General features: G+C 37.2%; 1 protein-coding gene and 1 pseudogene across 3 annotated transcripts in view; one reads left to right on the plus strand and one right to left on the minus strand.

The window, feature by feature from the left end:
* The window catches only part of CCSER2 (coiled-coil serine rich protein 2), a 168,409-nt gene that overhangs the window by 56,311 nt on the left and 97,507 nt on the right, over positions 1-14,591 (plus strand). For all 3 annotated transcript variants that reach the window (XM_090278317.1, XM_090278318.1, XM_090278319.1), the window contains exon 4: positions 12,669-12,759. In XM_090278317.1, coding sequence (XP_090134443.1) covers positions 12,669-12,759 — 91 coding nt within the window. The remainder of the gene's footprint in view (positions 1-12,668; positions 12,760-14,591) is intronic.
* On the minus strand, positions 6,394-6,893 carry LOC150010402 (small ribosomal subunit protein eS24 pseudogene; annotated as a pseudogene).

Genomic DNA, 14,591 nt, shown 5'->3' on the forward strand with positions numbered 1-14,591 from the left:
TTGTGAAGTTTGTTTACCTGAGAAGAGGCTTCTTTCTGTTGTAAATGCTATTTGGAACACCCCAGATGAAGTGGCTCTGCATTTTATAGCAAGCCATGCTGAATTGGTTTTATAATAATTGGGATATTCATCTATTCAATATTTCCCTTAACAAGGTCATGGTAACTGGTCTGATTAAAGGGGGGGGGGGCACTTTTTACACCCCATGTAACTATACTCCTATAAAACCAGGTTACTGTCCAAAAAACTTTATCAGATTTTCTGTCTCAGTTTCTCTTATAGGTGTTAAAGATGCTAAAACAAATTAAAGTCATTAACAAGAAAAGAGAAAAGACAGAAGGGGAGAGCCAAGGGAATCACCTCATTAGAGAATAATATTTATTAAGAAATGAAATGATTATATTGGATATTGATGAAGTTGAAGCAAAGGTGTTAATGAGCACTATTGAAGACTGAGTGTACTAATGGGAATCAATGCTGTGTCCACAACATTAAAGGACCCTAAACAACTCTATTTATACCAGTTTGGAAGAATTGCAGAAGCTGAAAAGCAAAAATGAAAATGAAAAAGAAAGGGATCTGGAATCACCTGGGACAACAGTTTGGTAGATTAATCAAGATGAAAATTGACAGATAGGCCATGGTCCCTTGGCTCTTATCTCTACCCCTATGGGGACCAAAGGCCTTATGTATATGATGTATATGAGTGAGTAAAATGGTCACTGGGTATAGAAGAGACTTTTCTGGACTCCTTGACACAGGAGCCCCATTTGCTTTGATATCAAAAATGTTTGATGTCCTAATGGGGGCTACTTTTAGACTGAGAGAATACAGAAATGGATCAGTTTATGGAATTAAGATATAAGTTCAGATAAAAATTGGAATGTTTAAACAGGCTTTATGTGAATTAGTTGGTCTCCTTAACCTGAATGTTTCATTGAAAAGGCTCCTATGCCATACCTAGTATTGTAAAATCAAAATCAATGGAAGTCTTAATGGAGGCTACTGATAGGAATGCAAAGGTTGATGGGATTATTGTTCTATGAAAGTAACAGAATAATCCCACCACCAGCAATATAATTACTTAAAACAACTTGAGATTTAAAATGTATTTTTCTTACTTGAAAAAGTTTCTCTCTCAATGGTTATTCCATGAACTTGATTCGCAGTTGGGTTGTGTAAAGCATTTTATTTTTATTTTTAGGGATTCACTTAAGCATCGTATGGTATAGTAGAAGATTGCAAGCAACCCAAACATTTAAATAACATTTATTTTACATAATAGCATATTTCAGAGGCTAAGTAGGAAAAGGGGTATAAATATATAGATTTTTGTTCAATTTTTTAAATTAATTTTTTTCAGAAAGTAAGCAGAATACAGGGTTGGGCAAGGGTAGGTTTGTAGTTGTTTGTATGGGAAGTAAGTAATAATAATACAAGAATAAACTGTGTTTCATGTACTCACTACTGTAAACTTCCTTTTGCCCCATCGTGTGTGTCTGTGTGTGTGTGTCCTCCTTCAGCTTCTAAGCATATACATATGTTTTTGCTATTATAAATAACACTTTAATAGCCTTATCTTTTGTATTTGGGGTATATATATAAGAATTGTGATTCTGGATCAAAGGTTAAATGTAGAAGTAATTTTCTAAGATATTTGAGTGATAATTTTTATTTTTTAAAAGCGCTTTTTTTGGGGGGGGGAAATTCCTATAACATAAAAGTAACCATTTTACAGTGAACGTTTCAGTGGCATTTAGTACATTTGCAATATTGTGCAACCACTATCTCTCTCCAGTTCCAAAACATTTTCATCATCCCGAAGTGAATCTCATACTCATTAAGTAGTCATTCTCCTTCTACCCCTCTCCAACCTTTGGAAATCACCAATCTGCTTTCTCTTTATATGGATTTATGTATTTTGGATGTTATATACAAATGGAGTCATACAAATATGTGACCTTTTGTGACTGACTCCTTTTACTTATCATAATGTTTTTGAGGTCTATTGATGTTGTAGCTTGTATCAGTAGTCCATTCCTTTTTAAAGCTGAATAACATCCCATCATATGTATATTCCATTCATGAGGACCAAATGAAATAATAGAAATGCTTACCACAATACCTGGAATCAAGTAGGCATGCAGTAAATGTAAGTTACAACTGTATAGTCCCTAATTCTCAAAAGTTGTCAGTTAATTGTTCTTTCCTTCTAAATTTTTGATTGTGGTAACAATAATTACATAAAATTTACAATTTTAGCCATTGTAAGTGTATAGTTTAGTAGCATTAATTGTATCCATATTGTGTGCAATAGATCTCTAGAAATTTTTTATTTTGCATAACTGAAACTGTAATCATTGAACAAACTCCTTTTCTCTCTTTGCACAGCCCCTGTTGCTATGAGTTTGCCTAATGTAGCTACTTCATGTAAATGGGATTATGCAGTATTTGTCTTTTTGTGACTGATCTGTTTCACTTAGCTTAATATCCTCAAGGTTCATCTATGTTATTGCCTATGACAGGCTTTCCTTCTTTTTAAGGCCAAATGATATTCCATTATATAGATATATACTACATCTTATTTATTTATTCACCTCTTGATGTGCATTTAGGTTTCCACCTCGTAATTGTGAGTACTGCAGTGAACAACAACATGTAAATGTTTCTTTGAGATCTTTCTTTCAGTTATTTTGGATACATATCCAAAGTTTGGTGAGTATTTAAGTTGTTACACTTTCGTCTTCAGAATTTCTGGTTTTTTCTTCATGTTCTACTCTTCACTGAGAGTCTGTACTTGGTTAGATAACCTTTACCTCTGGTTTTCTGTAGCTCTGAGCATATTTAAGGCCGTTGGTTTAGTCTGGGATCATTTCTGTTAATATTGAATATTACTTTTTATGTGAATAGTTGATACTTTCTTTGCATGCCCATGCGTTTTTGTTGAAAACTGGACGTTTTGAAGATTTCAGTGTGCTAACACTGGAAATCATATTCTTCATTCTCCTTAGGGTTTGTTTTTGTTACTTGCTGTATGCTATAGTTACTTGCTTTTTTAGTGACTTTTCCAACCTAGTTTTGTAAAGTCTTCTTAATCATGTGTTGTCTGTGAATGCATTGTTACTTTAGCCTGCATTTTTTTAGTATTTTGTGCAGAGATTTTCTTGAATGTTAGAAGCCAAGAAAAAAAAAAAAAAAGGAAGGAGGAAGGCAGAGAACAAAGAAATAAAAAATAAATCTCAGTCAAAATTTAAAGAAAACTTACTATCTTTTTCTTTGCTTATTGGCTTTGTGTTGGGGTTCTCCTTGAATACTTGGCCTTCACGTGCTCCTTCTTCTGGGCCTAGAAATCCGAGTTGGATGCTTTGGGTCTTCTTAGGTCTCTTATTCAGAACGCATCCTGCTCTGGGCTTTTTGTGTGGCATTTTGAATTCTCCAGTATACACGGAAGTTTGGATTAATTTTCCAAAGAAACTCTCCTCAGCCTTTTCTTTTAGTCTTTCAGCATGTCTCAACTATCATCTTTTGGCCCAGGGTGATTGTGGATTATTTGCTTTACAATGTTTTTGAGCATTACTCTGGTTTTTGACCCATGTGAATTGCAAGTGAGGCAAAACAAAGACAAGTACTTTGTGTCAGTCAGGTAAACCCAAAATAGGTTAGAGTAGACAAACACAATTTGTGAATAAGGTCTCCACTGTACTCTTTGCACCCCGACACCAGAGTATCAAACTGGGAACAAGGCCTGCTATCTTCAAGTCTGCAGTCAAGCTGGGGAAGGGCATATAGAAAGGCCTGTCTCATTAATGATTGGAATGAAAAATGTACAGAAACTCCAGGACATGGTTTAGTAGTTACTTATGAAATTAAACATGTACTCAATATATCACTCAGCATTCTCACTCTTGACTATTTACTCTAGAAAAATGAAAACTTACATTCTCACCAAAACTTCTACATGAATGCTCATAGTAGCTTTATTTTAAGCTGGTAAAAATTGTAGAAACCAAAATGTCCTTCAATGAGTAAAGGACATTGGAGTGAAGGACTGGTAATGGAATACCACTACTCAGCAGCAAAAAGTAATGAATTATTTACATATTCAATGATTTAGATGAATCTTAAAGACATTCCGCTGAGTGAAAGAAGCCAATCTCAAAAATGATTCCATTTATGTGACATTCTTTAAGATAAAACTATGAAGGACAACAGAACATTATTTGCTAGGGGTTATGGGTGAGTAGAGGATGTGACTATAACTGGATAGTACAAGGGAGTTTTTTAGGGTGAAGAAATTTCTGTGTCCTGATTGAGTTGGTGTTTACACAAATTTATCTGTGTTTTAAAATTCATAAATTGTATACCAAAATAAAAATTAATTTTACTACATGATAATTAAACTAATAATTATGCCATTCATTTGTCAAAAATATTTAGGTTCTCTCCAGTTTTTAGTGAAAAAGAAACTAAGTAAGTACTGGCCCACCATTTCATAGCTCACTATATGAATGGAAAAACATTCTCAGAGGCCAAGGGAGTTCTTTGGCAATTCTCCTAACATGTGCTCAGGGTTTTGATTCCAGCGAGGCTTGTGGGAACCTCTGGAACCCAGTGAGTATACAGATTTAGGTTTACATTGTCATACTCCCAGATAATGGCTGTGCTAGGAGGTCTCTTAATTAAAAAGGTTTGTGTGGATGTTTGCTGCCAACAAGTGCTGGCTGCCAGTTTCTGCCCCAACAAATGGAACAGAAAGTCTTTCCCATGTTAATCAATATCCACGCAACATGGCTTCCTTTCTACCTGTAATAATACAAATTGTAGCCTGTGCAGGTGACTGGTGCATGAAAATTATAACAGATTATTTTTCTAAATTTAATCTTTATTATATTTTTCTTCCATTACCATTTAGTCCCCTAATACTCCCCTCCCTCCAGCAATCACCACCCTTCAGATGATTTTTTCTTCTTTTTTTTTTGACTGGACCCTTACTGAAAGGTTTAATAATATCTCTGATATAGCTTCTCAAAATCTGATATTGAAGAAATGTAGAACTTCTATAAAGATGAATAGGGGAAAGATTGTCTAAGACAGATACTAGAATCCAGTCTTCTCACTCGGTACTGTCTCATCAAATTCACTGCTTAATATCTTTCAGTAGTCATTTATGTGGTTGTGGTGAGTCCCACACCTCAGATCTCTTTGCTGAACTCCATACTCCTGTATATTCAGTTATCTGCTGGACATGTCTTCTCAGAGATGCAGGACATGTCAAAACTAGGAGGTTTTAAAATTATATATTAATTTTTTGCTCTTCTACTGCCTCTGGTCTTTCTTTTTTATACTTTATTTTAGTGAAAAAAAATAATCATCTGTTAAGCCATGAACTAAGGAGTCATTCCTGGTTCCATTTTTTCCTTCTCATTTAACTTTGATTCTACAGACCCTAATTCTCAATATGTCTATCAGTGCTTATTCTTCTTACTGACACTGATTAATATCAGGCCACCATCGTATGTCACATGATTTTTGCAATAGCCACAAAACTGGTTTTTCTTTCCCACTTAAATCCATTCTCCATACTGCAGTCAGAATAATATTTCTTTAATACAAACCTGAGTTTGTCATTTTTTTTTTTTCAGTTTGTCTCTTTTTAAAACTCATTCATTCATACTCGTCATTGAAATCAAGTCTGAACTCTTTAAGATGACCTAAGTAGTTGTTCGTGATGTAATCTACTTGTCTTTTCCCTTTTCACACTGTGTTTGAGCATTGTCTTAGTTTGGACTACTATAACAACATACCATAGAGTGGCTTAAATATTGACATTTACTTCTCACAATTCTGGAGGCTAGAAGTCTAAGATCAAGTGTTGGCAGATTTAGTTCCTGGTGAAGGCCATATTCCTAGCTTGCGAACAGCTGCTTTCTCACTGTATCTTTATGTGGTGGGAAGATAGAGTGTGGGCTTTGGTCTCTTTCTCTTCTTATAAGAATGCTAACCCCATCATGGGATCCTCACCATCATGACCTTGTTTAAACCTAGTTATCTACCAAAGGACCTGCTTCCAGATATTCTTGCATTGGCGGTTAGGGCTTCAACATACAAATTCAGTGGGGATGGGGTGCAGACATTCAATGCATAATAGGCATTAATAAGCTATTGCAGTTATTTGAATAGAGCAGGTCAAGAAACTATGTCCTGTAAGCCGAATTTGCCCAGCCGCCTGTTTTTTCATAGTCTGCCAATTATGTTTTTTTAAAAATATGTTTTACTGATTATGCTGTTACAGTTGTCTCAATTTCTTTTCCTTTTGTTCCCCTCCACCCAGTGAACCCCCCCTCCAGTTGTCCCCCCCTTTGTCCATGCCCATTGGTTGTGCATACTTTTTTTTTTTTTAACATAAAAGGTCTTTTATTAATCCTCATGAGAAATCTGCATCATCAGCACAGATAAAGTCACTGAAGAATCTTTACTCCTTCTCTTGTCCAATCTCCAGCTCACTTTTTGCCAGCACCAACATTGGCCTTTGCAGTCCCCCTGACTTTCTTCATTCTGTTCTTGCCTTCCTTTCTATGTTTTCTTGAGGTCTTCTTCTTCTCATATAGGCCATATCTTGCAAGTCTGTGTTTGGGTTCATTTTTCTTTGTGTAATCCAAGGAATCATAAATCATGCCAAAGCTAGTTGTCTTGCCACCACCAAAACGGGTTCTGAATCCAAACACAAAGATGACATCTGGTGTGGTTTTATACATTTTGGCTAGTTTTTCTAGAATTTCTGTCTTGGGTACTATTGCCTTGTCAGGGTGAAGGACATCAATGCCCATTTGTTTCCGCTGAAGTAGTCTGTTGGTCATGAACTTCCTGGTCTGGATAGTCACTGTGTCGTCCATGATGGTGGCTAATCTTTAAGCAGCAAGGGAGGAAAAGGTGCATGTGGTTCTTCTCAACATTTTCCTGTCTACTCCACTCCCTCCTACTATGCTTCTTAATTCCTGCACCATCTCCCTCCCTTCTCCCCCCTCCCCCCTCCCTGCTGACCTCCCTCATAATGTTCCCCATACCTATAATTCTTTTTCCACTCTCATTGCCTACTTAGTTTGCCTTTGTTTCGGTTCCCTAGCTTCTGTTGTTGGTTGTTGTGATACAGTTTTTATTTTAATGTTCATAGTTTTGATCCTGTTTCTCCTAAACAAGTCCCTTTAACATTTCATATAACAGTGGTTTGGATCTAATGAACTCCTTCAGTTTTACTTTGTCCTGGAAGCACTTTCTCTGCCCTTCTATTCTGAATGACAGCTTCGCTGGATAGAGTAATCGTGGCTGTAGGTTTTTGCTTTTCATTACTTTGGATATTTCTTGCCAGTCCCTTCCTGCCTGCAGAGTCTCCTTTGAGAAATCAGCTGATAGTCTTATTGGGACCTCTTTGTACATAATTCTCTTCTCTCTTTGCTGCTTTTAAGATTCTCTCTTTATCCTTAATTTTTGACATTTTGATTAGTTTCTTGGTGTGGTTCTCCCTAGAGCCAGTTGTTTTGGAACTCTCTGTGCTTCCTGGACCTGTAAGTCTGTTTCCTTCCCCAAGTTAGGCATGTTCTGCTTCATTATTTCTTCACATAATTTTTCAATTTCTAGTTCTTCTTCTTCACCTTCTGGCAACCCTATGATTCGGATGTTGGTCCACTTACAGCTGTCCCGTAGGTTTCTGAGCCTCTCCTTATTTTCCTCACTTTTCGTTTCCTCTTTCTGCACTGGTTGACTGTTTGTTCCTTCCCTATGTTTCCATTTGTTGATTTGATCCCTGGTTTTCCTTCCCTCACCACTTGTTTCATATGTATTTTTGTTCATTTCAGCAGGACTAGCCTTATTCCTTCCCCATCTTGTTTAAGATCCGCTATTACTTCTGTAAGCTGTCTATAGCTCTGAACTGAGCCTCAGAAAGATTATTGTCTGCTGGTCCAATAAATCATGTATTTGCTGTCTCGTCAGCTGCATGATTGGGATCTCTATCATGATCCCTGCCATCCTGACAGTTTTTGTTTACCTTTCCTTCTTGGGTGGGGCTGTCACACCTCCTACACTATAGGGGGCAGAGCCCCGTGCACTTATCACTACCAGGTGACCCTTCTCACCACACTGTGGCACTTCGTGTGGGGTGGGGGTCCAAGATGGATTCCTGCCATTCGTCCGTCCTCTGGGCCTCACAGTCTGAGGCAATGGGGGTCTGCCTTCCCTGGCATTGGAATTGCAAGCTGAGGGGTTTTGTTTGCAGCCAGGGGTGCTCCCCAGGCGCTTCTTGCCTCCCCTTAAATACAGGTGTCTGTGCTTATTGGATTCCGCCGCCCGCACAGTTTGACCTCTCAACCCTAGCCTCACCCCTCCTACCCGTCTGGACTAGCACCACTTGTTTATAACTTCATACATTGGACTTTTCCATGTAGCTTTATTTTCTGGAACTTCTGGTATTTCTGGTTTTGCGGTAGTTGTAGTCCTTCTTGGTTGTGGAGGGAGACACAGCGTGTCAGTCTAGACCTCCATCTTGGCCGGAAGTTGCAACTATGTTTTCTACATTTCAGGTGGTCACACTTTAAATGGTTATATATGTACCTACATAATTTATTGGATTTTGTCTGCAACATTTTAAGTATTTACTTCAGTCCTTTAAATGTTTTGCTAATACATGGAATAGGTTATCATTTTTGCTTCCTTGCTCTTACCACACTGTTAATGCAGAATTCTTTTGCATGTTCTAGAGACCACATTTGCTTTTTCTTTCGATTGTCTCTTACTTGCCAAACTTAGATATCAGATGTGTGCTCATGGCACTTGGGAAATTACCATACTGTAAAGGAATTGCCTGAGGGATAACAAATAGTCCTGAAGGTTTGTGGTGACTTTGTTAAACTAACATTTTTTAAGTAGAGCTCTGGGGTGTTGGATGGTGAACCCCAATTCAGTAATAGAGCACAAAGAAAATTGAAAGAGAAGTTTATTACAGGTCCTGAAAGAAGTATACAGCATCTCACAAAGGCCCATACAGGTGCAGACAGAGAGAATGGCAGGGCCTGTGGCATGTGCCTTTATTAAGGCCTGTGGCTGGAGTGTTTGGGGGTTCTTGGGATAAGGCTGGGTAGGTCAATTCAAACCAAAAACAGCAGAGTTTTGCTAAGTTCCATGGGAGTCTTACCCGAGGGGTACCCAAGGGGAAGGCCCTGGAAGGTGGGGAGACTATTGCTCACAAGGGCTGTTGGGATGGCATATGAGGAGCTTCCATATGCCCATAACTCCAGGGCTGTTATCTAGGGCATGTGCTCATGGAGGGGCTAGTTGAGCTCAAGACCCCTGCAGGCATCTTGGCCACACAGAATGGATGCTGGGGCAAGCAGTATTGTGGAGTAATTTAGTTAAACTCTCAACAAAGATAGGGATTGTCTTTACATGCCTATATCCTGTACCCAGGATTGTCCCTTGAATATGCTGGCTTTTATCTGTATTGAATTATTGAAAATGTATCTTTGGTTGCCACATGAAGGGGCAGGGCCAACTCCCCTCCCTGAAACTTTGTTTGGAGGTCAAGGCTGATGTTATTGCACATGTGCTAACGGGGTTTGAAAAGATTTATTATTCAGATAATAGGATTTTCTGGGAAGAGTATGGCAGGCACCCATACCAGTCCAGAATGGCTTGAGTGAAGGCAGGAGGGGCAGGTAGCTCTGGTTTTTATTTTTGTTAGCAGATGAGTGGGTCAAGGGTTCCCACAAGCAGACTAGGTTTTCATGGTTGGAACTTCCCTATTGATGCAAATGCAGGTAGACTTTTTCTAACATGGTTTTGCTTATTATAAAAGCACTTTGTCCATATTATAGAAAAATCAAAAAGGATATCAAGATCATAAGCACATATTATCTCCCGTAATGGAAAATTATAAAAACTTCTTGGTTTCATCATCCAGATGTTTAAATGTATTTGTTTTTTTCTTTTCTTTTATTTCATTTTTTCAGAGAGAAAGGGGAAGTAAGGGAGAGAGAGAAACATCGATGTGTGAGAGAAGCATCAATCAGTAGTCTCCTGTCTCCTGAATGTGCCCCCATTTGGGTACTGAACCCACAACTCAGGCATGTGCCCTGAGTAGGAATCAAACCCGCGACCCTTTGATTAATGGGACGATGCTTCCACCAACAGAGCCATACTGGCCAATTCTCCTAATTTTATTCAATGCATACTATACAATTTTCTTTTTCATAAAACAGATACCTTTATGGTAATTAATATGTAGTGTTAAAGACCTTTTTTTTTTTTTTCAGTTAACATCTAGGCCTTTTCAGTGGAAGAATTTTATTTTTTCTTTTAAGATGAAAAACACCTTGTATTCACACTGATACTTCCCACTTATATTCAGGAACATAGAGGTTTTATTTATCTTTGTTGTTTTTTACACTTTAATTTCCTTTTTCCTAAGAAAAGATTCTATTTTTCAACAAACACCAGTATAGCTTTTTAAATTTATACTCATGTATACACAGCCATCTCAGAATATAACACCAGTACTACCATCCATACTATAATTACTTAAAACAGTTTGAGAATTTTTCTCCTACTTGAAATAATTTTTTTGTGTAAGGCCATCTACTTGATAAACAATTAGATTCATTTATTTCAATTTACTTTTTGACTTATAAGGATTTATTGAAACATTTTTAAGAGCAAAAGATTAGAAACAACCCAGTCTGTTTTCTCCTCCAATTAACATCTTTTCATGTCTATAAGTATATTTATTATTTTTTTAAAATAACAACATAATATTCTGTTATATGATAATATCACATTTCTGTTTAAACATTTTTTCTGTTGGGTTTTTAGGCTGTTTCTACTTTTTCACCATCTAACAGTGCTGCATATTTATATTCATATATACATTTTCTCCTTTTATTTATTTCTAAGGAATAAATTCTTAGGAAGGAAAAATTTACTTTTTAAAAAAAGACTTCAGCTACATTTTGACACATTGGCCTCCAGAAAGTTTATCTGAATCTAATCCTATCTGGATTATAGATGAGTACTAGATTCCTTTCAACCATGGCAAGTTAATTGGTATTAGCATTCTTTCCTACATCATATTTATCGGCCATTTATTTTATATTTATTTTGTGATCTGTCCATCATAGCCTTTGTTAATTTTTTTATGTTCATCGTTTTTCTTCATTTTTTAGGAAGACTATATTAAGGGCAGGAGATTCTTCATGGTCTAAAGAGGTTTTATGAAATACCTCTTGTGCCAAGATTAACAGTTATCTAGCACTTTTTTATAATTACAATTATTTGATTGCTCAATGGACCCTAGAAGGAAGGTTTAGCAACACAGAATTGAAAAGATTTGGATGGAATACCTGATTTAGGAACAATCTAATTTATTCATACTGTTTATAATAAAGTTGATATTCCTCTTCTATAAGTTCTTTAAGGCCATAATCTCTAAGTCATTAAAAAATTTGTGGATTTGTGATCTTATCTTCTTACACATATATATTTATATATATATATAAAACATATATATACATGTTTTATATATATATATGTATGTGTGTGTGTATATATATATATATATATATATATATATATATATATATATGAAAAGTCTTGCAGTATCGAATCAGCACTTGGATTAGAAGGATCCACTAGTGGGCTACAGTTTTTTTTTAAATTTAGTTATTTAGACTTTAGAACAAGAGTATTTGAAAGCAAACATTAGTTTCTTTTTTTAATCCTCATCCAGGATGTCTATTGATTTAGAGAGGGAGGGAGGAAGGGAGGGAAGAGGAAGGAAAGAAAGAAGGAAGGAAGGAAGGAAGAAATAAGGAAATTGATGCGAGAGAGAAACATTGATCATTTGCCTCCAGTGCGTGCCCTGACCAGGGATCGAACCTGCAACCTCCAACCAACTGAGCAACCAGGCCAAGGCAAAATATTACTTTTCTAGATGATAGCTAGCAAGGTTGCAAATAGAACACAGGAGGGACTGCTAATAGCAATATGAATACTCCAATCTTATTATTTCAAAAAACGAATTGAGGCACATCAAGGAGTTAGTATTGGTACTGAAGGTAGTAGGTAGGTTTGGCATAAAAAAGGAATAGGATAATTACATCGTTAAAGGATTATTTTATTATTTGTACATAAATTGTCCAGTCCCTAGAGATAATGAAACAAAACCTCTCACACCAAATATGAATACATTTTAGGAGATCTTTTATTATTTTTGATTATTCATGTTATCCTATGTTCATATCCTGTTTTGGCCAGATTATTTAGGCTCTCTGTGCATTAAAGTCATCATATATAGTATGGGTATTGTACTAGTCATGAAATCATAGAGTTATGTTGAAAAATAAATGAATATTTGTAAAGTGCTTAAAACAGTATCTTGCAGTTTTCTAAGTTTTTCAGAATAAAAACAAAAATCTACTAGTGGGGAGGAAGACCTAGGAGAATAAATAGCTTAATCGGGCAAACCAGTTGAGTCTGCTTTTTTATTTAAGAAATTTTATCTGTAAAATTTGTTTTTACAACACAAACATTGAGTAAATTGTGATTATCACATAGTCGTGTTTTAGAACTAATGCTTACACACGTCTTTGAGCTAATAGCATTTTTACTGTTTTTGTTCACAGGATATTCTGAATAATCTTGAATCATGTGACCTTGAGGATGATGACCTTATGCTTGATGTGGATCTGCCTGAGGATGCACCTCTTGAAAATGGTAAGTGGGGATAGTGTTGAATCTTCAGAGGCATATAATTGAGTTCCTTGACTATAAGCCGATTTGATATTTGTTATAGACTTCCTAATCTCAATGGAGAAAGATTTTTTAGAGTGAGAATCAATCAAGTAATGTTAAATAGGTTCATTGAAATTTTATTTAAATGTTTAAAACCTGATTTTATATAATTTAGATATAATTCTGTATTATCCAATAATATTTTATACCTGTTGCATAAAGTAAGTGGTAGATAGGCTTTGGCCTGTTTTTCCCTATATGCATACACAATATTTCTCCCTTTTTCTCATTTTGATTCCAAGAAGAAATATATTTGATTTATGAAATATCAGTAAAAAATTATTAAGTTGATACATATTTTAAAAACATCAGTTCCGGGAAAATCATGACCTTCTGAATCACTCATTTTACCCTTCTTATTCCCAAATCCAGTCAGTCTTCCTCTGTGGGCCCCAGTAACTGCTGGAGTGAGGCTTTAGATAATCCATATGCAAAGGGGGCTTGGCTGCTCTTGCCCCTTCTGACATAGCATTTGTAGGATTTTCTCTCTCAAGTACTGGTCTAGAACCAGAGATCAGCTTAGAAAAACCCCTGGCACAGGTTAAGATGGAGTCCTCTTAGAAAGAGAAATGGCTCTGGAGATCTATGGATTCCCTGTCAGTCAACATTTGTGTAGTGTCTCTGGCCTCCCAGGGTCCAGGGATGAACTAAAAAGGGTGGTGAAGTCCTTTTTATACATGATGCTAGAAGAATGCAAGGATATTTCAGAGAGGATAGCTGTTTGTTTAAGTGCATTGTTGAGGTACTAGGAGCCTGTTGCTGCTAACATTTGTCATATTGATCAGGCTATTTTTTTCTATGTTTGTGTGTGTGTGTGCGCTGCCAGGATGCTCTGTAACAATGAATCTCAAAATCTCAGTGACTTTCGAAATAGACATTTACTTTTCTCATTCATGGATATGTGGATTAGCTGGGACAGTTCAGGCCTACTTGTTTTTCATTTCGAGACCAGGACAAATTGGAGCAGGTGTCTCTCATGGCAGATGACAGAAGGACAACAGGGTGAGCAGATACATAGATCATCTCTTAACATCTTCACTTAGAACTAGCACACTGTTAATTGTACACTAGTGGGACTGGGAGGTATGCACTATTCACAGTGAGAAATTCTGCGACAGAGGGCCTTAAATATATAATTCTATTAAAGGAGGGAGTGGCAAGCTTATTAACAATATCTACTTTACCTCCGCTGCCTTGCGGCATACCTCTTCAGGGGAAAGGCTAAGGGAGTAAACCCCGACAGAAAATCCGGAGCCGGAGTCCCTAAGGCGGTTTGACGTTGTAGTCAACACCGGCAACTCCTGCGGCGCACCTGAAGCCAAGCTGTATTGACTCTGTCTTTCCCTTGGACCCTTCAGCTGCGAAGAGAGGGGGGTCTGCTGCATGGGCAACAGCAGACCCTCCATATCACCCTGCCCAGGCTCTGTAGCTTCAGCTTCACTGGAGAGGACACTCCAGCGTCATCGCAAGATGTCGATTCAACATGGGAGGAGACAGATACCGTGTCACTCCCAAGTCGGACTGCACAACCATTCTCGGCGGTGCAGATAGACTCTTAAGAAGCTACACCATCATCTCTCGAGACGGACGGCTGCCGACGACTGGGGTAGAGACTCTTACACCTTCTGCTCTCACTTGGGATACTCCAGCAACCAAAGCTGAGTTCCAGTCAACTGAGAAAGAAAAATCATAGCTAACACCCAGGATGAAGAATAGGGAAACAACAGAACGCCCAGAAGTAGAGTGGCCCAAGG

The sequence above is a fragment of the Furipterus horrens genome, unplaced genomic scaffold (genome assembly GCF_987537825.1).
Source record: "Furipterus horrens unplaced genomic scaffold, mFurHor1.1.pri manual_scaffold_5, whole genome shotgun sequence".
In the NCBI taxonomy this organism is placed as follows: Eukaryota; Metazoa; Chordata; class Mammalia; order Chiroptera; family Furipteridae; genus Furipterus; species Furipterus horrens.